At 49.4% G+C, this 23,865-nt stretch overlaps 1 protein-coding gene across 1 annotated transcript; it reads left to right on the top strand.

The window, feature by feature from the left end:
* Positions 1 to 6,910: 6,910 nt before the first annotated feature.
* On the top strand, positions 6,911 to 8,454 carry LOC115312271. The gene has a single exon (XM_029971158.4). The coding sequence runs from the start codon at positions 7,021 to 7,023 to the stop codon at positions 8,362 to 8,364; it is 1,344 nt and encodes a 447-aa protein (XP_029827018.3). The 5' UTR covers positions 6,911 to 7,020; the 3' UTR covers positions 8,365 to 8,454.
* Positions 8,455 to 23,865: the final 15,411 nt, after the last annotated feature.

The following is a 23,865-nucleotide window of genomic DNA, read 5'->3' as shown; positions in this document are numbered from 1 at the left end:
TGCATGGCAAAGTACCACCCGCGCTACCCTACCGTAGTATCTGCAGATGCCAGTTCTTATGGTTTAGGAGCCGTGCTGCTTCAAGAGCAACCTTCGGGGACTCGGCGGGCTGTCGCCTTTGCTTCCAGATCCCTCACTCCCACGGAGGGTCGCTACAGTCAAACGGAAAAGGAGTCTCTAGCCGTAACGTGGGCCGTCTTATGGTTCGACCAGTATATTCGTGGTCTGAACTTCGAGGTCGAGACAGATCACCTTCCTCTTGTCGCCCTTCTCAAAGGAAAGGACCTGGAGCTCTTGCCACCGCGGGTGCAACGCATGCGAATCAAGCTGATGCGTTATCAGTACAACATGAAGTATGTACCGGGAAAGCTCTTGGCGACTGCCGACACACTCTCACGAGCACCTTGTGACGCGCCAGCTTCGAAAGAAGTAGGGAGTGTGGAACTCTTCATTGGCGAAGTCTTCAAATACCTGCCGCCAGCGGTGGCGAGTCGACTGGAAGACGTCCGCCAGCACCAAACGCAAGATGGGGAGTGTTCCATGGTAGTAACTTACTGTGGGAGAGGTTGGCCCAGCAAAAAAGTGCCAGCTCACATTACTCCGTATTGGAAGGAGAGAACGATTGAGCGTCTACAAAGGCGTACTGCTTCTAGATCGCCGCATCGTCATTCCGTCCGCTCTCCGACAGAGTATCCTGGCCTTACTGCACGAAGGGCACTAGAGCATTCGCCGCTGTCAAGAACGCGCCAGAGAAAGCGTTTGGTGGTCGAACTGCAATTTACACATCGAACAACTTGTAGCCGAGTGTGCCAAATGCGCCTAAACTCGTGTGGTACACTCTGAGCCGATGATGCAGACTCCAACGCCAGCAAACCGTGGTAGCGCCTCGGGATAGACCTTTTCCAGCTAAAAGGACGTGATTACGTTCTGATTGTAGACTACTACTCAAGGTGTCCTGAGGTCATCTCTCTCGGATCTACATCTGCGCAAGCAGTCATCTCGGCTGTCAAGAGTTGCATGGCTCGCTATGGGATCCCGGACGTCGTGCGGTCAGATAACGGACCGCAGTTTGCATCTCACGAGTTTGCAAACTTTGCTCAGGCGTACGGATTTCGCCATGAGACTAGCAGCCCGCGGTACCCCCAGAGTAACGGCGAAGTTGAGCGTATGGTGCGTACCGTGAAGGACTTGTTCGCAAAAAGTTCTGATCCGTACCTGGCCCTCCTAGCGTACCGAGACACACCTGGTGTCAATGGCGTGTCTCCTGCGCAGTTGTTAATGGGGAGAAAACTCCAAACTCGACTTCCTGGTTTACCCAAACGACTTGAGCCAGCATTGCCCAGCCATCAGAACTTTAAGGCGATAGATGCCGCAAACAAGTTACAGCAGGCAAAGAACTACAACCGCCGGCATAGTTCAAGTCCTCCGACTCCCTTGAAGTTGGGGGAGGACGTGTGGGTTAAGGACGTCAATTGCCGAGGCCGTATACTCAGCCCCGCTCAGCGACCACGGTCATATGTGGTGGAAACGCCCAGGGGCACTCTGCAGCGAAACCGTCAGCATCTTGTCCCCTTCTCAAACGGCCAAGCAGAAGAATAACCGTCGGCTAGTTCACAGCAGTCTATGCCTGTTGAGGGTCAACGAGTATCATCGCAAGAGCCTCAGCAAGAAGGACTTCGGCTGAGACGCACACGTTGCGGTCGTGAGATTCGACCGCCAAGGCGATTGGACTTATAGATCTTAAAAGGGGAGATGTAGTGGGCGCTACTCAGGGTTGGGCAGAAATACTCAAAAATGTATTTGGAAATACAAATACTGGGATACATTAAAATAGTAGCTAAAATACTGATACTGAAATATATTTGTAAAAGTGTATCGCGATACGTATCGGAAATACATTTTAAATAGAGGCAAAATGTATTTGGAAATACAAATACAGGAATACATTTTAGGGAGGGCAGAAATACAAATACAGAAATACTGATACTGCAATACATTTTTCAAATTCGAGACGCCAAATGAGATGAAGCTTGAAGTTGGAAGTGGAAGTTTTTGATTCTAAAATTACTTCTCGTAGGCTTCGCACTTTGCCTTGGAGGTAGTGATTTCGGACGACGAGTAGTCTTCAGTGGGCTCAAAAAAGCGTTCCATCAAATACTGACCGCGGTCTCTTTTCTGACATCGTGTCTGTCGACTTCGACCTCCAAATAAATTTTATGTCATCGTAAATTCCATCAAAATGTCACCATGCCTCTGGCCAATAAGGACGCCCCTGTCAACCTTTATCACATGACGTCACGGTGGAATGAACTGGTATGCTTTGTCTGTAGCTGTGGCCTTGAACATGAAACTTTACCGCACTGTTGTATGAAAGGACAATACGTGCTTTCGTTGTAGGTTACCTCGTTGAAGATCATGCAGGCAGTGTCATTTGGAATTATTCAGAATAGTGGGCCACCTAAGGCATCTTGGAACACATGTCTTCTGTTACGGTTGATAAAACGATACGGTGGCATCCCTGTTGTGAAGGTCCTTCCTACCGAACCTCCGCCACCGACGCAAGGATTGCAGTCCTCAAGTTTCGTCTTGCATACTCCAGATAGAGGCCTCGTGGATTGCGACCTGATATTACCGGCACAGGTGCCAGTTCTCTGAGAAACAGCGCGCTCGAGACGAGTCGCAGGTGTACGAAGTCTTGGTCGGCACAGCGAAGCCACGTCTGACCTCCGTCCTGGGTTTCGGATCACCAGAGCAGCGGATCACTTTCACGTCCACTGATGACGTACCCTTGAGCCGTGCAATATTACGGGCGCAGCCACAGACGCATTCGAATATATTTTGAACATCACTGCGTGAGTCATCCTACTATTTCAAGTCAACCACCGCCAGGCTCGTGCTGCAATGGACTGCGAATCAGCTTTGCCGGCTGGGTGTACTGTGTACGCTAAGGCAAAAGAGACGGTTAGCAGCGGGCTTTGGATGCCAGCAAACACGACTCAAGAAACCCCTACCTAAGGACCTGCAGGCACAAGATGCTCTGCCTCTACTCCTGGCACGCCACCTGGTCCGAGTTCCCGACTACGCAACACTTCTCAGAAGAGAGAAGAGTACGCATAGAAAAATAGTTTCGAGAATTGCAAGGAACCTTGGTCAGCAAGGTAACAATGTTCGAGCATCACCTTGACCCTAATTACTAAAAAAAAAAAAAAAATTTCGGATCTGTTTTTTTTTTTTTGGGGGGGGGGTGTATTTCTCAAGCAATGTAACGAAATACATTTCACCCTGATTGTATCGCGATACAAAGAAACATTCAAAATGTATTTCGATACAGGAATACAGATACTGGTGAAAAAAAGGTATCGCGATACAGAAATACTGATACAAAATGTATTTCTGAAATACTATCGCGATACATTTGTATCGCGATACTGCCCAACCCTGGCGCTACTGAAGTGATGGTGTTTTTTTTTATTGCTCACCAGAGGACACCATCATTTATAGAGGATTATATAAGGAGCGGCGCGTGAGATTAAAGGGCTCTTTTTGGTTGTGGTCACGAGCTGAGCTGCTGTCACTTGGCCGTCGTCCATTCCGAACGTTCCGAACAGCGTCCTCCGGGATATAGACCCGGACTATACCGAAAATGACATAAAGACACAGCTGCAGTCATCCATCGGCATAGTTGAAGTGAAGCGACTCGGCAAAACATCGCCCGTGGTACGCGTAACATTCGCAGGAGAGCAGGCGCCCCAACACGTGAAAGTGGGCCTCGAGAGAACAGAAGTGATTCCCTACAGAACACGCCCTCTGCAATGTTACAAGTGCTACAATTGTGGCCACATCGCAGCTGCATGCACGACTATGTCTCAACTGTGCTATCGGTGCGGCAAGAGTCATGACGGCATGTGCGAAGGCGGCCCGTACTGCGTGAACTGCGAAGGTGACCACGCCTCTAACGCAGCAAATTGCCCGGTTAAAGAGCGAGAGAGTGAGATTATAAGGTACAATCAAATACTTTACTAGGTACAAGCTCGAGCACAACACCACATTTCGCGAAGCGAAAGGAGCCGTACATGCTAAGAGACAGGTTAGCAAGAAAACGACTGCTAAAAACAGGCACTCATCTAAGAACACCACCAACAATGCGCCTCCTCTGACTGCTGAAGAGTTCCCTCAGCTTAAGACACCGGGCGCAAGTGAGAAGTCCGTGGGCGGAGCGTCCACCACAAACAGTTCTCCGAAATCATCCTTTTGGCACGGCCACTCGATTAGGACTACCCTTGGGAGCGGCCTGCCGTATGCCTCACTCCGCCGGTGAGAGCGGTAGTTCTACTTTACCCCGCAGCGCCAGCCGTGGCGCTCGTTATCGGTAAGAGATAGAGTGCCTTCATACACACGCGCGCTTTTGCTTGAGTGGTGACATCTCAGCCATTTTTCCGCCCAATGGTTCTTAATGCATTTTGAAGTGCGCGCAATCCGGTGTCACACAGCTCGAGCGCGTAGCTTTGGCTAATGCATACCCTACTGAAAAAAACCATTTGGCGCCCATATGAAAATAAACGGGTCCATACCGGTAACCGTTTAACCATACTGGTCACCAGTTTGTCAAAGGGGTCGCCCGTATGGCTCAAAGGGGTCCCCCGTATGAGCCATAACGGTCACCTATTTGGCAAACGGGTCGCTCGTCTGGGCAAATGGGCGACTCGTTTGGGCAAAGTTGTCGCACGTTTGCTCAAACCGGCGACCATGTTGCAAACTGCACCGGTTTAATCAAACGGCTCTCCGGAGCCCGTTTGATATTGAGCGTACAGATCGGCGGCGTGGGCACGCCTAGCGTTTCAGCCGTGGCAGCCAATGTTTTCCGGAAGGCTGGGAGCGCCGGTTCATCGATTTCAGATCGTCCGCGTAATGCAAGTAATTATATTTATATTTCAATTGCGCTGATTTTCGATTATACTGCAACTAAAACTAACACCTTTTTTTTTTTTGTTTTACGTAAACGCGCGAGGTTGGTGAGCCGATATTTTTGACAGACCTTTAATACTTTGTCCATCTTTGTTGCCTCAATTTACTTATTCAGCTCGAATCTCTCTCGCAGAAGACGCGACCGCGTGAAAGAATGTGCGTCTAGACTCCGTTTCACTTTAATTCAAGACGCAGCGAAGGTAGCACGCGTACACGCGGCTGCAAGAACATCGAGCATTGCGAGAGCACGCCCGCCGTTGCAGCACTCAAACTACGAGCTTGCGCTGAGCTCTTTCTTCGCTCGAGCGCAAGCCGAGCTTCTGGCAGCCCCGCCGCCATTTCCAAAGTTCGAGCGCGCGCGCGCGCGCGTGTTTGTTCTTCGGGACTACAAAAACGCATCTCCCTGGAATGCCTGGGGAGAGGGAGAGGGGCTGTCCCGGTGGTCCCAGCGCCTTGACCTCGCCCCCTCCCTCCTCTCTTGTCACCCCTGTCACGTGACCCACAGCAGCGCGCGAGCTACACGCTGATAAGCATCGAGATCCGGAAGGGCGCGCCTTGCAGGCGCTTTTTTTCTTTGTCTGCTTGTTGTCAGTTGCTGCTCGAAGTTCGCTCGTCCTACCTGCTTCAATGTGTCGCCTAACCGTGCGGTCTTGTTGGGATGTCTCTCGACAACGTTTTGGATGTGCACCAAAGCTATCAGTGTTCGAAAAGACCCACGTGTATGTCGGCAACGAGCGATTCTTCAAAGAAGTCGCAAATTCTCGCGGTTTGGTTGGGTTCGGCAAATGACAGCTTGTGCGCCGCATCGTGTTGAAACTTCCAAGGAGCCGTTCCCTCTCGTTTGTGTTTGTGTGGTTGTCCTGCTTTGACCGTGTCGACAAATATCACGGATTACCTCTTTCAAGTCCGCTATTGTTATGGTAAGTGCACTGCAACCTACGTGTTGACAACGATTGACCGTTCTTCTACGCGTACTCTTCTAAATTATCTAAAGAATTATGCAGCGCCTATTCGCGCGGCAGCCAGGAGAATAATTTCCCCGAAAGTCTACCTGTATAGTGTTCACAGATCGCTTGCACGTTTGTACTTGTCTACAGAAGAGGTAATAAACTTCGAGGAGAATTGAAAACAATCTTTTGTGTCGGTTTTCCTGTCCACTTACAAGCACCTACGCGAGTGCATTTGTTCTACGTGTTTTCTCCATGTTATAAATACGTTTATGAGTTTCGGGACGTCTTAAATATGTTTTAAGATAACCAACCTCCCAGACGATACCCATTTAGGGCTAGCGCATAATTTGCCATTTCGAAGGGCACTTTCAAACGTGTGGTCACGTGCCATGTCGAACGGGTACTCGTACCATACGGCACCCGTATCAAACGGGCACCTGTATCAAACGGGTACCGTTTCGAACGGGTACCGTTTCCAAACGGGTACCCGTATCCCATAATCACGTTTGATCCAAACGGATCGACAGGTTTGATTCAAACGGGCGACCAGTTTGCCACCCGTTTGAATTTCAAATGGTTTTTTTCAGTAGGGTAGACGCCATTTTACCGCCCAAGCCACGCATTGAGTGCGCGAGAGCGTCACGTGCTGGCACATTCAGGGCAACAATGGATGTCTTCACCCTGAGACAGACAGACATGTAGGCACCCTAGTTAGAGATAGAGTTCCTTTCGGGGGAGCATATCGAGGAACTCTATACTTCATTTCGCGCTAGTATGTACTTGTTAGTCGTGCTAAAAGCGCGAGATAGTTGCTTCGAAGGAAGCCTCGGCGGCTGCATGAGCGCTCGTGCAGCGAGTGCTCCAGTCAAGGCAGTAAAGGCTAGCCGCTCGCGCTAGCACAGCGTTCGCGTTTAGTCCATGCTAAGAAAAACGACCACGACGACGCTCCAGCCAGGACGATCGAATTTGTCGCTCTAGGAAGACTACGTTATTTTATGGTTATTTCCTGGTTTATTGACCGAATATTTCCCTGGTTTTTCAAGAAGACGTCTCCTGTCCACACCCAATTAGGAGCTACGACTCCGCCCAACGGGGGCCACGTAATATGAGCCTCCCGAATCCACCACAGCCTAACCAGGATGAATCTGGATCTGCCGAACCACATCACAAGCCTGAAGACTCTCATGATAGCGTCATGGATGACTTCGAGGACGAAGCTGGGTGGCAAACCCAAACGTCGAAGAAGAGACGTCACGGCTCAAAGTCAAGTGAGGACACAATCATAACTCAGCCGGGTTATAATCTCACAGTCATTGTTAAGCCTAACGACCCAACCACGATCATCACCAACATGAACCCTCTGGTACTAAAACAAAAGCTGGACAGTCTGGCCCCAGACGGTGTCATCCAGATTCGGCCCAACTACCGATTGAATCTTCTGGCCATCAATGCTAGAAATGTAGAATCCACAAAAGCACTCCTGCAACTGAAGAACCTGGGAACAGTTCAAGTTCAAACTTACGAACCTCCTCCACCATCGGCATCTGTGGGTATTATTCGAGGAGTATCTGCAGACATCGAGGACGCTGATCTCTTGGCAGCCATGCGAGAAAAAGCTTCAGTAATCCAGGTGAGAAGACTTGGAAAGTCAGAAATTGTCAAACTGGTCTTCGCAACAAAATCCTCACCTGAATATGCCACTGCCGGGCATACACGTTACAAAGTTCTTCCCTACCTTGAAAAGCCAAGGCAGTGTCCGAAGTGCAATCGCTTCGGCCACATTGCAAGCACCTGTCTTAAGGCGCAGCGCTGCAGTCGTTGTGGCGGCGACCATGGAGTAAATGAGTGTGCAGCGGAGCAGCCTAAATGTGCCAACTGTAAGAAGCGCCATGATGCGACATCAAAAGTCTGTGCCATCTACAAAGTAGAAAGACAAATCAGCAACTACAAAAGCTCGAAAAATGTGAACTACACTTCCGCTAAATCTGCTATCGAAAACGACCAAGAGGCGTGTGGAACTGGAAGACACTGGACACCTCGAAAACGATCACAAGGCTCAAAAGAAGATAAGCAATCATGCATTCCACTCCAGAGCGAAGATAACTTCCCTCCTTTGGAAAACTTGACAGGCAAAACTGCTCCAGACGCCTCAGCAGCTCCCCCAGTACAGTCTGGACCAAGCACTCAGCCATCTAGTGCTTCAGCAGCTACCGCCAAAAAAGGCCCTTCAAGAGGTCTGACCCGGCCAACCCGAAAGCACAGTGAGCCACCTGGTGATCCTAAACCAATACCTAATGCAACACCTAAGCCTCAAAGCTTCGGAAGTGCGATTTGTACGTTAGCCATACAGCTACGTACCTTTCTCACGTCTCTAAATTTTCCATTCGCTCAGGCACTGGTTACAGTAATCGACATGCTCCTGCCACTTGCCAGCTCCTGGTCTAGGTAGTCTCGCCTTAATAAGGCCGGACTGCAATCGACGCAAAATCATCTTCCTCGCTGCGCAAGACGCTGTTTAATACCTCAGATTCTTCAGTGGAATGTTAATGGACTACGAAATCGGATAGACGACTTACGGCAATATTTACAAAGGCACCAAATTGAAGTACTAGCCCTCCAGGAGACAAACTGCCAACCACAATCGATTCGTCTGTCGCCCTATGTTATCTACAATAGTACGCCTCGGACGACTCTCACATCAACAGATCCTCCAAAGGCATCCTTGTACGTACACCGAGATCTACCTCAATTACAAGTGGACCTGTCGGACTTGTGCGACAACATCGCCGAATATGTCGCTGTCACAATCAAAAAAGGGAACTCAGACGTCACTGTCATCTCAGTCTACATTAGACCTAACGTTCAGTGGGACCCCTCCTCATTGCGTGCAATTCTCTCACGATGCGCACCAGCCACCCTGTTTCTTGGGGATTTTAACGCCCACAACGAGACCTGGGGGGATAAGAAAACAACACCTCGCGGGCGACTGCTTGAGGATGCCGCAACTGCCCTTGGTCTTCAATGCTTGAACGACGGAGTGGCCACCTTCGTACGACCTGGCGTGGAGGGAAGTGCACTAGACCTTAGCTTCACTACGTCCCCAGTACGAGCCTTGTGGTCAGCGGAACCTGATAGCTGGGGCAGTGACCACCTACCAATCAAAATTACTTCACTAGAAGGAGGCCCCACGACGCACAAGACTTGCAAAGTGACTAACTGGGATGCTTGCCGCGTGTTGTTTGCCGAAATAATGTCTCTAGGCAATTTGGATTACACCGCAGCCATCTCCAATGCGATATCCAAAGCGACCAGAACCGTGATTATTCCCATATATCGGCCAAACCCTGACCTAAAGTACCTTAAGTTACGTGCCTCGCGACGCCAGGCACAGCGCCGAGCACTTAAAACATCAAAGCAAGAGGACATTCAGCGATATCGAAAGATAGACAGAGCATTCCGGAAGCACACCAAACGATTACAAAGGAGACAATGGCGGCAGCGTTGCGAGTCGCTTCACTCCCCTGGTGGAGGAAAACAAGCGTGGCGCATGGCCCGTGCCCTTGCCGGGCACGCTGTTCCACGGTCACCCGTTCTTGGTCTTGTCATCGCCCAGAACATCACTGTGGCTCAAGCAGTAGAATTCCTTGCCGATGAATTCACCTCTGTCCCTGTCTCACCCCAAGGCTATACCGCGCATAGCACCACTACTATCACTTTACCAACAACATTGACCGCGAACGACGTGGACTTTACGCTGAAGGAACTCCAAAATGCTCTTCGCCGCTCTGCTCGCAAACGCACCGCTCCAGGGCCAGATGGGATCACCTTTCAGGCCTTGCGCAATTTAGATGCAACGGCCCTTCCGGGCCTTTTGGAATATCTCAATGACATCTGGCGCTCGGCAGTTCTGCCACGCGCATGGCTCACATCTGAAGTAGTTCCCGTTCATAAACCAGGGAAGCCAACCGGTGACATCAGCTCCTACAGGCCTATCTCCCTCACCTGCTGTCTCGGCAAGGTTCTGGAGCGGATGGTCCTAAGACGCCTTGACTGGCAGCTTGAGACATCTGGCGCTTTACCTCATCAATTATCAGGCTTCCGAAAACGGCGGTGCACAACAGACGCGATTGGTGACCTAGTGTCAGACATGGAACAATCAAAGGCAACTCGCCAAGCAACCTCGGCAATATTCCTTGATATCAAAAAGGCCTTTGACTCTATCCCACACGAAACCATTCTAGCTCAGCTAATCAGGCTTGGTGTTACCGGCCGAGCACTCGCATTCGTTCGTGCATTCCTGACAGGGCGTACAATGTGCGTTCGCTTAGAAGGTGTGCGCAGTTCACAACGACAAGTAGCCCAGGGTGTTCCTCAGGGCAGCGTCATTAGCCCATTTTTGTTCAATGCAGCAATGGCAGCTCTGCCGGACGCTCTGCAGCCCTTGAACAACCCCTCTCCAGTCATAAACATCGCAATTTACGCCGACGATGTTGCTCTCTGGGCTACTGCCCCAACTAGCTCATACAGTAACATGCAGCGAACACTCCAGCTAGGCCTCGACGCTATAGTTGACGTGATATCTAGGCTTGGTCTTACGATATCGGCCTCTAAAACAGCCGCTCTTCAATACCACCCTACGGCCAGGTCTTCCATCAACCGAACTTACACGATCAATGGGACAAACGAGACAAGGGTTCGAACATACTCCTATCTAGGCTTCCTCCTGGATGATCGAGTCTCTTGGCGACCAGCAGTCAAGACAACCATTATCAGATGTCGCCGACACCTCAACGCTATCCGCATGACCATTGGCAGCAGATGGGGGACCGTACAGGCAATGATGATGCATCTCTACAGAGGTCTTATTCTTTCAAGGTTGCTATACGCACTGCCACTGGTGAACCTCGGCAATACCCAGAGTTCAGCAGTAGAGACTTTTCAGAGAGTGGCAGTTCGTCTGTGCCTTGGATTACCCAGATATTCACCAAACGTTCCAACACTAGTGGAAGCGAGGGTAAACCTAGTGGAAAATCACGGTAGAGAACTAACACTCCGACACATAGCGAGGCAAACTGTCTGTCGCTCAACTGCTCCTCTTCTGAATCGCCTTCGCCAACGCCCTCTTTCTTGCCTTGGTTCTCTGGCAACGGAGTTTATGGCCTTTATTGGTGATCCGGACACCGACTACCCGGCACCGCCACCATATGCCCCTCCACTGAACATAAATGAGACTGTTCCAATGCTCAAAAGCAAACGCAACACAGCACAGGTCGTTGCCCGGACAACTACAGAGGATCATATTGAGACACTGTACCAAGGATGGATGCGAATATACACCGACGGCTCAGTTCTTCGTAGCAGCAAGTCATCTACCGCAGCGGTTTATATACCTGACCTGAATGTGTCTCATGCCAGAAAGCTCAGCTTCCACGCCACATCAACAACCGCTGAGCTGGTGGCCCTTAGACTTGGACTTGACGCCCTGGAGAAACTTCCTTACTGCAGGAAAGCTTTGCTCCTGACCGACTCAAAAATAGCGCTACAACATCTCGGTAATCTTGATGATGCCCCTCAATATGCCCGATACATTGCACACCTTGCAAGAAACCTCCAAGCGAAGGGCTGGGAAATATCATTCCAATGGTTGCCCTCACATGTAGGCATTTTGGGTAATGAGACGGCCGACCTTCTTGCCGCTGCAGCACACCAGCTTGGTACTCCCATTATTGTGGTGCCAAGGATTCATAAAGCCAAGCTGCTAATTCACCAAGCGATAATCCAGAATCATCCGGACCCACGGGTCGCTGACGGGAGACCACCCCCACGCGTCCCTACGAAGCTACCACGTGCAAGCGCCTCCGTACTACACCGGCTTCGCACAGGCTGTGCCTATACTGCATCTGCCATCCACCGAATTGACGCAACGATGAGCCCAAACTGCTCTACTTGTGACACTCTTGAGGATGTGGACCATCTCTTTTGGGCCTGTCCCAATTACGCAGACGAGAGAAAAATCTTCTTCGACAAACTGCAGATCGCGGGAGTTGCCCGCTCTACTACGCAAGACATTCTTTTCCCCCCCGGCTCCGTTCGTGATGCCGCAAGAACATTCTCTTCTCTTCTTGTATTCCTGGAAGATACCTGCCTACTGGACCGCTTGTAAAAGTGCTGACAGTGCTGTGAATAGATATAGAGTAGTGGACAAACCTAATGAAGTAACTGTGACTTCATCCAAGATGCCTTCTCTCTCTTCTCTTCACCTTTCTAATCTTTCCTTTTGATTCCCTCTTCCCCATCCCCAACCTGGAACTGGCTTGCCCCCAATCGACGGTGTGGTTAATAAGTTCCAGGCTTCCTTTCCTTTCAACACTTCTCTCTCTCTCTCTCTCCATGCTAAGGTAAGACGAAATATAGTGAGAGAGGAGCAATACGCCCGGCCCGGCCCGGTGTGGCTATTTAGATTTTTTTTTTTTTTCGTGAAGCCGCAAGTTTTAATTGAAACGAGTGCCCGATTGCATGAATGATGTGACAAATCTGTGTGGAATAAAAGCGCATTATTCTTTCTGCGAAAAGCTCACTCAACTGCAGGCTGCTCGTTAAAGCTGCATTCTGTTGGCAGTATGAACGAATTGTCGTTTTCTTGTTCCCGTAACTGTTGCCCCGTTTCTATTACTACTGTAATAAGTTATCGTTAGATATAGCTTGGCCGTATGACTTCAGGTTTTAACCGACGCTCGATCACGTGCGAGCTGTGCCATTTATTCATCTGTGAAGGACAATATAAAATCAGATTTCGCGTGCATAACTTCAGCAATATAAACTTCATTGTTCACAAAAAGACAGACCAAAGGAGTCATATAGGAGTACCTTACGGGAAAGAGGCTTCCGCGAAAGCCTCATTATATTCTCTAGTGGGCTGTTTAGGTTGCCAGCCCAGTTTGCCAAAAAAGGCCTGAGGAATTTCTTGAGAAAGAGCTCGCAGAGCTCTTCGCTGTGGTAGGGGTCTCGGCAGCTAACACACCACATCAGCAGGCAGTCCATAAGGTGTGGAAGCACAGCGCTCGAGAGGACCTTGCAAATCCTTCCACAACCAGGAATCTCTGCCGAGTGTAGAGCCCTCTCGACAAAGGCGCAGACGAGCTTGCACAGCCAGACAGCGTCAGGTCGTGGATAGCTCAGTCCTCCTTGGTGAAGGCTAAACATGAACTGATATGCACCGTCATGTGATGCATTTCCTTTAAGTTGCGCTTGCATTCGGGACAGGTCACCTGCAAAGTTTAGCGGGTTCTACACATTAGCCTTCCTTGCTTTTCACTGAGAAATTCTTATTGCTTTTCTAGATTGAATGTTTCAACTAATTACTTTGAAATTACGGCAATTTCTACAAATAAAAATTGTCACCCTTTGTTCGCAAACGAAGGCCAAGTAGCCAGCCATGTAAGTTAGCGGTGCGAACTCAAGTTCGGAAGAGACTTCATCGTACTTCCTCAACTGCAGGATTTCCTGTTTCACGAGTGGAGTTGGCGCATTTCATCGCCGTCTGGCACTTAGAACTAGAACGCGCATTTACATTTCCGGCAGCTTCCAAAATGCCAACATAAACCACACACGCGAGCGCAGAGTGACACAACGATATTGGGGTGTTTTCATAGATCGTTTTCGCCGTCCCGCAAGGCCCTTTGCAACCCGCTAGGATAGCGGGAACTCCACAGTCAAGGCTATCGGCGCGCAGGCGCAGTAGCAAATTTTTCGTTGCGGAACACTTAGCGGAGGGGGCCCAGCGCGGTCTACGAGAACTCTCTATTTCCGCCGAGCACAGCGGTGCATAGGTGGGGGGAAATCGAGTTTTGCTGTCTTCTGCCAACGCGGCAGCGCCTGGGTATCGGCAAGGCTAATGACAGTCAGATATTTTATCTGGGTAGCGGAGCAAGAGCGCGTTGGGCGCTTTCTCTATACTCCGTTTCACGTTATGTTGTACCGCAGCGAAGGCTGGAAGCGCGAGCTCATAGCGTTGAGAGCTTCCCTTACTGCACGAGAGCTTGTGCCGCCGAGATCTTCCCCAGAGCAAGGAGCTCGCGTTTACAGCCTTTCCTGCGGTACTTGTATTAGCGCCGAGATGTTTCGGTGGCGCCCTCTTATGGTTTCCCTCCGAGACGTCACGACTGCGATTTGCCTCGCCGTGACGTCACCAGTTGTTATTCTGGCTACTTACCATCGGGTGCGACGACGAGTTCGATGGTGTGTTTAAAAAGCACAGCAGAAGCTAGGAGCCATCGCAATCCGAAACTAACACCGTCAAAGTTGACAATCTGACAGTGCTCATATGCCTATGGTTTGGCCAATCGTGGAAAGCTGACCACAGCGACGCTTTTGGTCGCGCACATCGCTAATAGCTTTCAGCTCACAAGACCGCCCACCATTCCGCCCACTGATGTGCAGCGCCCCCACGGAAAATGGGAGAAGTTCTCCTCTCACGCGCGCTCTTTCGTTTTCGGAAAAACATCGGCAGGCCCAGGCCGCACCAACAGGGGGGATCGAGCGGCCGTGCTTTTGGGAACAGCCAAACATCAAAGGCATCACCTCGCACACGGTTTCGGAGGGGCATATGCCGACATCCAACCAGACAAGTGGAATGGAACATGGTTCTACTTTTAAAGCCATAATTGCACTTGCGATCACTGCGCTTCGTAGACTATTGAACACACTCTCACCTTCGTCAGCGCTTCATCAAGTGATCGGGGCAATCCTTTCCCTAGAGCCCAATATGATGATGGCATTCTGAAGGTCTTTCATGCTTTCCTTACTCGCCAGTAGAATAACTGTCTCTGTTTTAGACTAGTCACCGCCGAAATCATCATTTATCATTCCTCAAATGGCTCATGGCGTAGCTGGAAGTCTATGGCTAGTGTCCCCGCAACGACCTATTCATGACAGCGCACAATAAAACGACCAGAACAACCCAAGACACCGGATGCCCGACAATTCTGCAGTGGAATTGTAACGGTCTAAGACAAAGACTCACGCACCTCAAAGCACGGATACTGGAACACCCATTTCATATACAACTGCTACAAGAGCCACGAATGGAACAAAAACAAATCAAGATCCCTCAGTACACCGCTTACGCGACCAAGCAGACAGGCAAATATCTGTGGGCAGTGATACTCGTGAAGAACAGTGTATACCACCATCAGCTGGATCTCAGCAAGTAGTGCTCAGAAAGGGCGGACTTCGCCGGGGTGCAAGTGCGCGTACGCAGAAAAGATATCGTGATAGTTTCGGCATACATACATACATCGGGCAGGTGGCGACCACGTGTGCTGGCCGAGATGAGAGCGGAGCTTGGCACAAACAAGGATATGCTGATCGGCGGCAAGTTCAATGCTCAAAACGAGTCTTGCGGAGACGGGAAGACAAGAGCCAGAGGTCGGAGACTGCAGAAACTCCTGGACACAACGGGCTTCGAAGAAATTGGCTCAGGGACCCCAACATTCCTTAGGGCAGACACGCAACAAAGTGTGATCGACCTGACATTCACGGCCGGGACACTCAGACTGCAACGAGCGACCCCTCAACCCGACGGGTGGGGAAGTGACCACACACCCATCATAGTGGGAAACCTCCCTAAACCGCCCTCGAAGACTTGCAAAGTTGTCGACTGGGCTAAGTACCGGTGGCACCTCTCCAGCTTGCGTGCTAGTGGTCAACCCCTCACCACTCGGGCTATGGCCGACGCACTTCGACTGGCGACTCACACGGTGAGCGTGCCGACCAACAGGCCAAATCCAGACCTAGAGTGGCTGGAGCTTCGTGCAAAAAGAAGACAAGCCTGCGGCGAGCCAAGAGAACAAGGCCTACCCGCGGACCAGGTCACTTTACGGAGACTTGGCGCAAAATTTAAAAGGCACGGAAAACGGCTAGCACGAGAACAATGGCAGCTCAAGTGTGAAACATTGGAGGGAAGAGGGGGGAGCACAAGCGCATGGAGAATGGCAAAGAGCTTGACATGCAGACCTGGACCAAGACACCCCATCATCGGCATGGCCATCAAGCTGCATATTACCACAGAGGCTGTGGTAGAACTCATCGCGGACGCACCTACTGTGTACCCCGTCCCTCCCTGCAGGACCGAGGAAACCACGCAAAGGCTGGATCCGATGGAGACCGCGGGAATTTCAGGCGATGACCATAGGACAGGAGGACCTTCACCTCCATGAGCTCAAACGCGCCCTCGCATCGCTGCCTCAAAAGAAGTCGGCTCCCGGACCTGACGGAGTGACAAATCAAGCGCTTCGAAACCTTGAAGAGGACGCCTTGGCAGACCTCCTGGCATAACTTAAAGGGGCCCTCCGGAGCGTTCTGCGATGGTCTATTTTTGGCAATAACTCAATCTACAGGCCCTAAGGATTCTAAAAATCATAAAATTACGGTTATGCGCGGCGGATTTCTCTATTAAAATTGCTATCAAAGTCCCCGGCACGACCCCCTTTCTGAGATGACCCCGGAAAACGGGAGGGGCATCTCTTTACGCGTCAGCGAATAGCAAGCGAAGGATTCCGGCGTCACTGCGCGTCACCAACCCGGCCGACCGCCGACCCGCGGAGGAATCTCTCGAACAGAAGAAGAGAAAGATTCGCGCCCCGGCTGGACGTGCTCCGCATGGGCTCCGCTTCCACCTGGTTATAGCTTTGTATCATCGCAACCCCACCAGTCGAATTGATACCAAAGTGTTCCTAACGTCACCAGGACCACATCGGTGCCAGCATCTTCGCCCATCGATACCGGGTACGTGAATCACCACCGAATTATGACCAGCCACGCCGGCACTCCTCGCTAAGCCTAACGACGCCTTCGCTTGGCGAGGCGGCCGCCGGCTCGGCGTTAGCCCTTAGCGACAGAGGCAGGAACCACCTGCGCACGTGCGGTTCGCTCCACCCAACGCACCGACATGAGCGCCTCCCAACCAGCTGCCGACGCGGGAACTTCAAACTCTCCGCCGCCGCCTACCACCAACTCGCCGCCGCAGCAGCTCCCAACTTCTCCGACTAACACTACCATTCTAATCACGCCAAAGCGTGTCGAATACATGGTTGAAGGGGACGAAATCGATCCCGACATTCTACGTGAACCTGGATGGAAGACAATTCGCTCCCGCATCGCAGCAACAACCGCTACTTCAGCCACCACCACACCCGCTGCTGAACCCACCAAGCCCCAACAAAAACGCCGACAACATCGCAAGAAACCTACCACCCCGCCAGAAGACCCGCTCCCCCCTGATGACTTCAAGGTTGTCATTCGTCCTCAGGGCGGTCTGGACCTCAGCACAACTAATGCAGCCCAGCTAGCCGACTGCATCTTCCACCAAGCCAAGATAACAGACTTTGCTCAAGACCAAGTACGCATAAACACCCGTTCAAACCTCATCGTAGTAAGTACCCCCGATGAACTCAGAGCCCAACAATACATGGAGCTCAATGCAATCACTTGGAACGCTACCCATTACCCCATCCAAAGCCACATACCCCCACCCAGCACCACCACGCCAGGAGCAATATCCAGATCCCAGCTGAAGACTCCGAACCACTAATCATGGAAAGCCTCACGCGTCATAACCCCACCATAACAGTCCTCGATGCCCGTCGCATCAAAGACACGGGCATCGTGCAAGTCCTCTTTTTGGGGCCGCATGTACCCTTCTGGGTGCGGTACCGTGCGGTTTTTCTTCGTTGCTACCCCTACAAGAGGAAAACCGAAGCATGCATGGCCTGTTGGTTAGCTGGCCACAGGCGAGACGTCTGCCCCAAACCCTCACCGAAACCCCACTGTACAATTTGTGGTACACCGGGCCCCACACCAAATCACCCATGCCAGCCTCGCTGCATCCTCTGTGGACAAGATCACCTGACAGGTGCAGCGGGATGCCCTAAACGCTTCCAGCCTCGCCGCACCCTACCGAAAACCCTACCCAACACACCCCCCTTCACCCCCGAGACCGGACCTGACCGCAACACCACGACCTTCACCACACCCGGACTCACCTACAGCCAAGCCGCTCAGGCCCAGGTGCGCGCAGCTCTGCTCCCAAATCCCCCAATTCACCCACTCCCACCCCCGCCCTCCACATGGCAAAACGAAATGCGCCAAATGCGCCAGGAAATGCAGCAATTGCGTAACACTATCACCCTCCTTCGCGCAGACAATGAGCGTCTACAAGCGGAAAACCGTCTCCTTAAGGCCACGGTCCCACTGAATGTGGCAGTTTAGGTACTTTTTGGCAGGCCATTACTCATCTCCTTTTAAATAGTTTTGTGGGATTGATGTCATTCGAAAGGCAATGCAATCCTCTTTTATTTGATATTATGTATGTGTTGGTTTTTACTGTTCATGCGCATTTGTAGCGTTGCGAATATGATGGCGCGGACCCTCACTTGCTCCGCTAGTTCATGTTTTATGAACGATCCATTAAAGATAGCACGGTTCCAATATAGCAGTTTTGTTAAGATGATGTCGGAGCAGAATCTAACGATACACTTTTTTGGTATGTGCACTACTTCGTTTTTTTCATCCCTCCAAATATTGCCCTAAAATTGACAATTTTCAGCACAAATATGTTTTTAATGACAAGCGCTAGGGCAATGAAATTAGCTACAGATGTAGTGCTTATAATTGGTAATATGCAGAAAAATATTTAATGTTGTGTAAAATTTTTTTGTTTAGATATTTTATATCAAACTTAGCACTTTTTTGTGCTTCGAGTCATGGTAGTTCAAATGCCGCTGAAGAAATAATTAAACTATGATAAAATCTTTTATAACATTTAGAGCTACAATAGTTGCCCAAGAGGTGGACGATGGCTTTTTTTTTCATTTTCAAAGTCATAACGCTCCAGGAGCCCTTCAAACTTGCCTGTTTTTGACGCATATCTGTTTTGGACATCAAACAGATTTATTGGCATTTAATAACATTTATTGTTTGGAATAGATATACATTGCGATGTATTAAATTTTCACAATGATCTTGCGTTGGTTTCTTAATAGGTGTAGAGCTTAGCTAATTTTAAAAGCAATTAAAAACTGTTTGGGTGTTTTGTTGCGCTACCTGGCGGATGGCAGACAAACTGCTGATTTCTAGTGTTCAAAAAATTTCCGAGGGCGGCGTTGGCGTCTGTATCATCATCAATCTCCGTGTCTTTTTACCTTCACATTTAAAAAATATATTGGAAGATTTACTATCGACAAATGAGTGGTTTAAATACTGGGTCAGGCTAATAAATCTAAGACAAATAATTACACAAGCGTAGCGTGATATAATGCGTTCATTATTCGATATGATTGAAATCAATAAACAATAAAGACGAAGAGGAAAATAATACACCCGAGTTTACTTTATGCCTAGAGTCACTACATGAGCTTTAAAGTATCGGCACTCAGTTCCCCAATATTGGTTTGGGCGCCGCCATTTTGGGTCTTGCTCAGAGCAAACGCAACTGCCGATCATCATGATCCAAAAGTACGACTTCCTCAGCATTACATGCGGTGCTAGGAAGCTGATGCAATATTGAAATGCTCTGTCGCGGGTTGTTTAAACATTTGTTAGGGACGGAAAAGCGTTTCCTGTGATTTTAGATAAAGCTCCATATAACTGGCCACCATGATTTTAAGCCACAATTTTAAGTTAAGTGTCGTTACTCGGAACCGCAGCTAATTTACTGGCACAAGCGGGAACAATGAAGAAGAGGCAGGTGTCAAAAGGTAGTGGCTTGTGGAATCCACGGGGCTTACGTCATGGCCCCTCCAGGTATTACAAGCCTCTTGAAGAAGAGCATGAATAGTGTCATTAAATAAGCTACGCTTCAGAGTAGCGACACTTGACCTTATTGTGGCTTAAAATCATGGTTGCCAGTTATTTGAAGCTTTATCTGAAATCACAAGAAACGCTTTTCCGTCCTCCACTTTAAACAGTTTTCGACAAAGCAAAGCAACATTACATGAGCTTCCTAACACCGAATCTAACGCTGAGGATGTCGCACTTTTGAATCATGACGATCGGCAGTTGCGCCTGCTCTGCACAAGCAACAAAATGGCGGCGTTCACAGCACTGTCGGGGAAGAGAGTGCCGATACTCTAAGCGCAGCTCATTTATTGGCTCTAGTTCCCGCGAAACTCCTTTTCCCTGACTGAAACTGAAAGTAAATATGAATAATACACCATTATTATAGCTTATTTAGTTATAACAAAATACACATAATGAGAGGAGGAAGCGGGCGGGTAGGAGAAACGCGGGTATTATGTGCGACCGTTCTAACCGCCTCAAAAGAAAGAACGCACAAGCTTGCGCTGGTTTAAAAAAAAAAAAAGCATCAAAAGAAAAGATGCGGCACGCTGTGTTCTTTGTTATTATGCGTCTAATTGCAAATTGTTGTGTGCAGGTTTATACAGCCGGAAGTTAGTCTACCTTAGTGGGCATCTGGTGTCTCAGCTGTAGATGAACAATTTAGCCAGTGCGGTACAGCCGCAAACCTGGGGTCTTTAACGTGCACCACGCGGTAGTGATACACGACCGCACGCCGGTACGATGCTCTTCCAGATCGAAACGGGCAGGGGCGGGGTGGGTTCTGCAGCGCGAGCTTTCGCTCCAAGTGCTCCGAGCTGGTGTGCGCTAGACCATGCACTCGGCCACCGACCCCCCCCCCCCCACCCCCCTTGTGCGTCTAATTTATATACAGGTATAAGTATTTGAAGATCGACGATGGACGTCGATCGTCTCGAGGTAATGTAACGTAATAACAATGCATAAATAATAAACTTGTTGAAGGACTGAACGACTGAATTTTTCAATTCTTGGATTGTAATATGGCGGTAGCCTATTGTTGATGAAGAGCAATATGAGGTGACGAGGTAATTATTAATTGATGAGGCTCCATAAGGACGACGACATTAGTGGGTGTCAAACCACAACGTACAGTGCCAGACTTGTTTCGAGTATCGTGTACCCAAAAACTTTCTTCACCCGCAACAGTATAAGGTACAATCAATGAGGATGCTGCTTTACAACTGTACGTTGAACTGGAAAATTGCACTGTGCAGAAGTGCGGCTTATTCGTTAATATGAGGGACAGATTTCAAGCAGCATTCCCTGATTGACTACTTGGAACAAATTGCCTCGTTGACGTAAAGTGTCCCCGTTCCAAAAGATTCTTGAAGCATACTTAAACCGCAAAGGAGTATGAGGCGAAAAATAAGAAAAAGGAGCCTGGTGTGAAAGGTCCAAATCACCACCATAGCTTCTACTATAAAATACAAGGGCAGTTGCACAATACACAAAGAGAGGTTTGTGATTTAGTTATATTTACACTGAAGGGCATTGATATCACACGTATTCAGAGAGATGACACCTCCTGGTCAACCAACATAATGCCTTTTCTACTCAAGTTTTACATGGAAGGCCCCACTTCCGCTGAAATTCCTCACGTAGACGAGTTGTCCGACCGATTAAACTGCCATTACTTTCTATCTGGGAATCTCTCGATCTTTGTTCGTAGGCCACAGTATTATGAGACCGAGGGGTGTGGCTCTTCGTCCGCCGAATATTGCTTCGGCGGGTTTTTTTTCGTGTAAGATGAGACCGTCGCGTGCTGCCGGAACAAGAACCTGGCGATTCTTCACTGAACTGCTTCTTCCGTAAGCTTCAAAAGTGTTTTTTTTTTCGTTTCGCACATCATCTGTTCTGCTTGCCTGTTAGTTGCAGGATGGTATGGTGCACTAATGTGATGCCTCATGCCGGTTTTTTTTTCTTCAAAAACTTGTTTATTTTATTTGGAGCAAAATTTTGCGCGTTATTAGAGAAAAGTATCTTTCGGTAGGGCAAAAGTAGGTAAAAGAGACTGTAGAACGTCAATGACGTGTTTGGACGTCGTGGCAGGCATCGTGTAAACTTCCAGCCACTTAGAGCACGCACCGCCCATGACTCCGTAGATGCGGATACGTTTCGCTACCCACCGACTGAATAGTGGATCGTTTTCAGTTACTGTTCATGATGGCGTTTGACTCAAGGAAGACTTCGAGTCTTTCCACAAAGTTAACCCAGGTGCCAGGACTTTCGTCAAAAGCGGTAAGTGTTCGAAACGTCGACAACGTCGGTAGCCACGTGTTGTGCTTGACACTGGACACTTACCATTCGCTGAGAAGAAACTTGCTTGTTCGTCTGCCATGAGTCGTCCGATATCAGGTCATCACCGCAACACCATCTCCCGACAAAACTGGTCTTCATTGTTCGCGTGTCCATAGTTATGGCGAATTCAGGTGGTCAATCGCACAGGCAACGAAAACCGCGCCAGCGGCGCACCACGTGACCCTCTCCACCCGAACACAAAGCGCCTGCAACTGGCGTTTTCGTCTGCCTGGGTCGCGCGTGAACTTCGTTAACTTCTTCCTCGATTATTTTTTGATACAATAGGCACGCTCTAGGCATCAGCAACATATATTCGGACTCTGAGATGTGGGTAAACAAATTGTAATATATTTTGTTTAGATTCTCGAGGAACTGTTGCCATCTTACAAGGATCCTAGAAGGCTCACCAGCGTCGCCATTTTATATTCCATTTTCTTGTTATTACCTTTTTGCTAGAATCCTCAGCATTTTGATTTGACCCAGCTTTCTAAAATAGTAATGCGCGTTCAAGTGTCGAGCTGCAGCACTATCAATACATTTTTTACAGCGGTGTAATAACACGCTGTGTCCCATAGGAAACTGATCTTGCGGAAGTTTCCTTTAAAATATTTTATCTTTATCTCCGTTGTTTTTGCTGTCTTTCTCGGACCACAGAGGGGTGTCTGTCTCAATGGCTTCGTTTTCTACTCGAACACGCTCTCGGCGACCATTGTTTCGTTTGGTTCCCTTTCCCGATTCGGATATGACGATACCGGATACAGTCTGGCAGACAAGCTGCCCGACCTCTTGGAGCTCGGGCAAAAATTGTGCCGGTAAAATTGCCAGCACACGCCTGAGAACTGCCACCCGAACGGCGCGCACTCGCCAGCCTTTGACCACGCGAACGCCCTTGGCGGAGATATGGCAAAATATTTTGCCGGGAAATGACCACGCGAATTCGCCATTAGCAATCACGTCAACTTATAAATTCCCGAACGCTCATAACTTGCCGTCGCTAAACGCCGTTCATTCATAGCGTCTTCATTGCAAATAAATGTCTTCCTATTTCTTCTGATGGTTTTCCTAAGCTGTACTTACAACATTATGCGTGTCGGTACTTCCGAAAATATTGCAACGGCGTTTGTTTTCCGGGAACTATAATGTAACAACCTTTACAACATCTTCCGGACCCCGTGAAACACAATATTTCGTGACGTTATTTTAGTCGTCATTAATATGGTGAGGTAAGTACCGTAAATCGCGAAGCAGTTTACTTGACGTCCACTTCCAGTGGTTGAGTCTACTGAGCGTGCATTCCTGCAGAGGAAATTTTCATTGATAGAATATTGACACGTCAATCAACCTTTGATTCTTTCTTGGTAAGATTTATTGCGAAAGCCCGTTACAACCGCCGAACCGTATGTCCCTATATCAGAGAACAATTTATACCCAGCCTGACATTATCGCATACATCCGTTTGATGGGCCACGCTATTTGAGCTAGTTGAGCATAAAGTCACTTGAGCACAGCTGGCAGCGGCGCGAGCAAGGCCACGAGGGGAACGTGATGGTGCTCGAGCCATCCCACTGTGAACCAATGTTTCGGCCACCCCACTAGAGTGCCTTCATACACACGCGCGCTTTTGCTTGAGTGGTGACATCTCAGCCATTTTTCCACCCAATCGTTCTTTTATGCATTTTGTAGCGCGCGCAATCTGCTGTCACTCAGCTCGAGCGCGTAGCTTTGGCTAATGCATAGACGCCATTTTACCGCCCAAGTCACGCACCGAGTGCGCGAG

Source organism: Ixodes scapularis, unplaced genomic scaffold, assembly GCF_016920785.2.
Source record: "Ixodes scapularis isolate PalLabHiFi unplaced genomic scaffold, ASM1692078v2 PGA_scaffold6__148_contigs__length_123643588, whole genome shotgun sequence".
In the NCBI taxonomy this organism is placed as follows: Eukaryota; Metazoa; Arthropoda; class Arachnida; order Ixodida; family Ixodidae; genus Ixodes; species Ixodes scapularis.
Note: the sequence above shows the minus strand (reverse complement) of the source record. Positions and strands in the feature narration are given on the sequence as shown.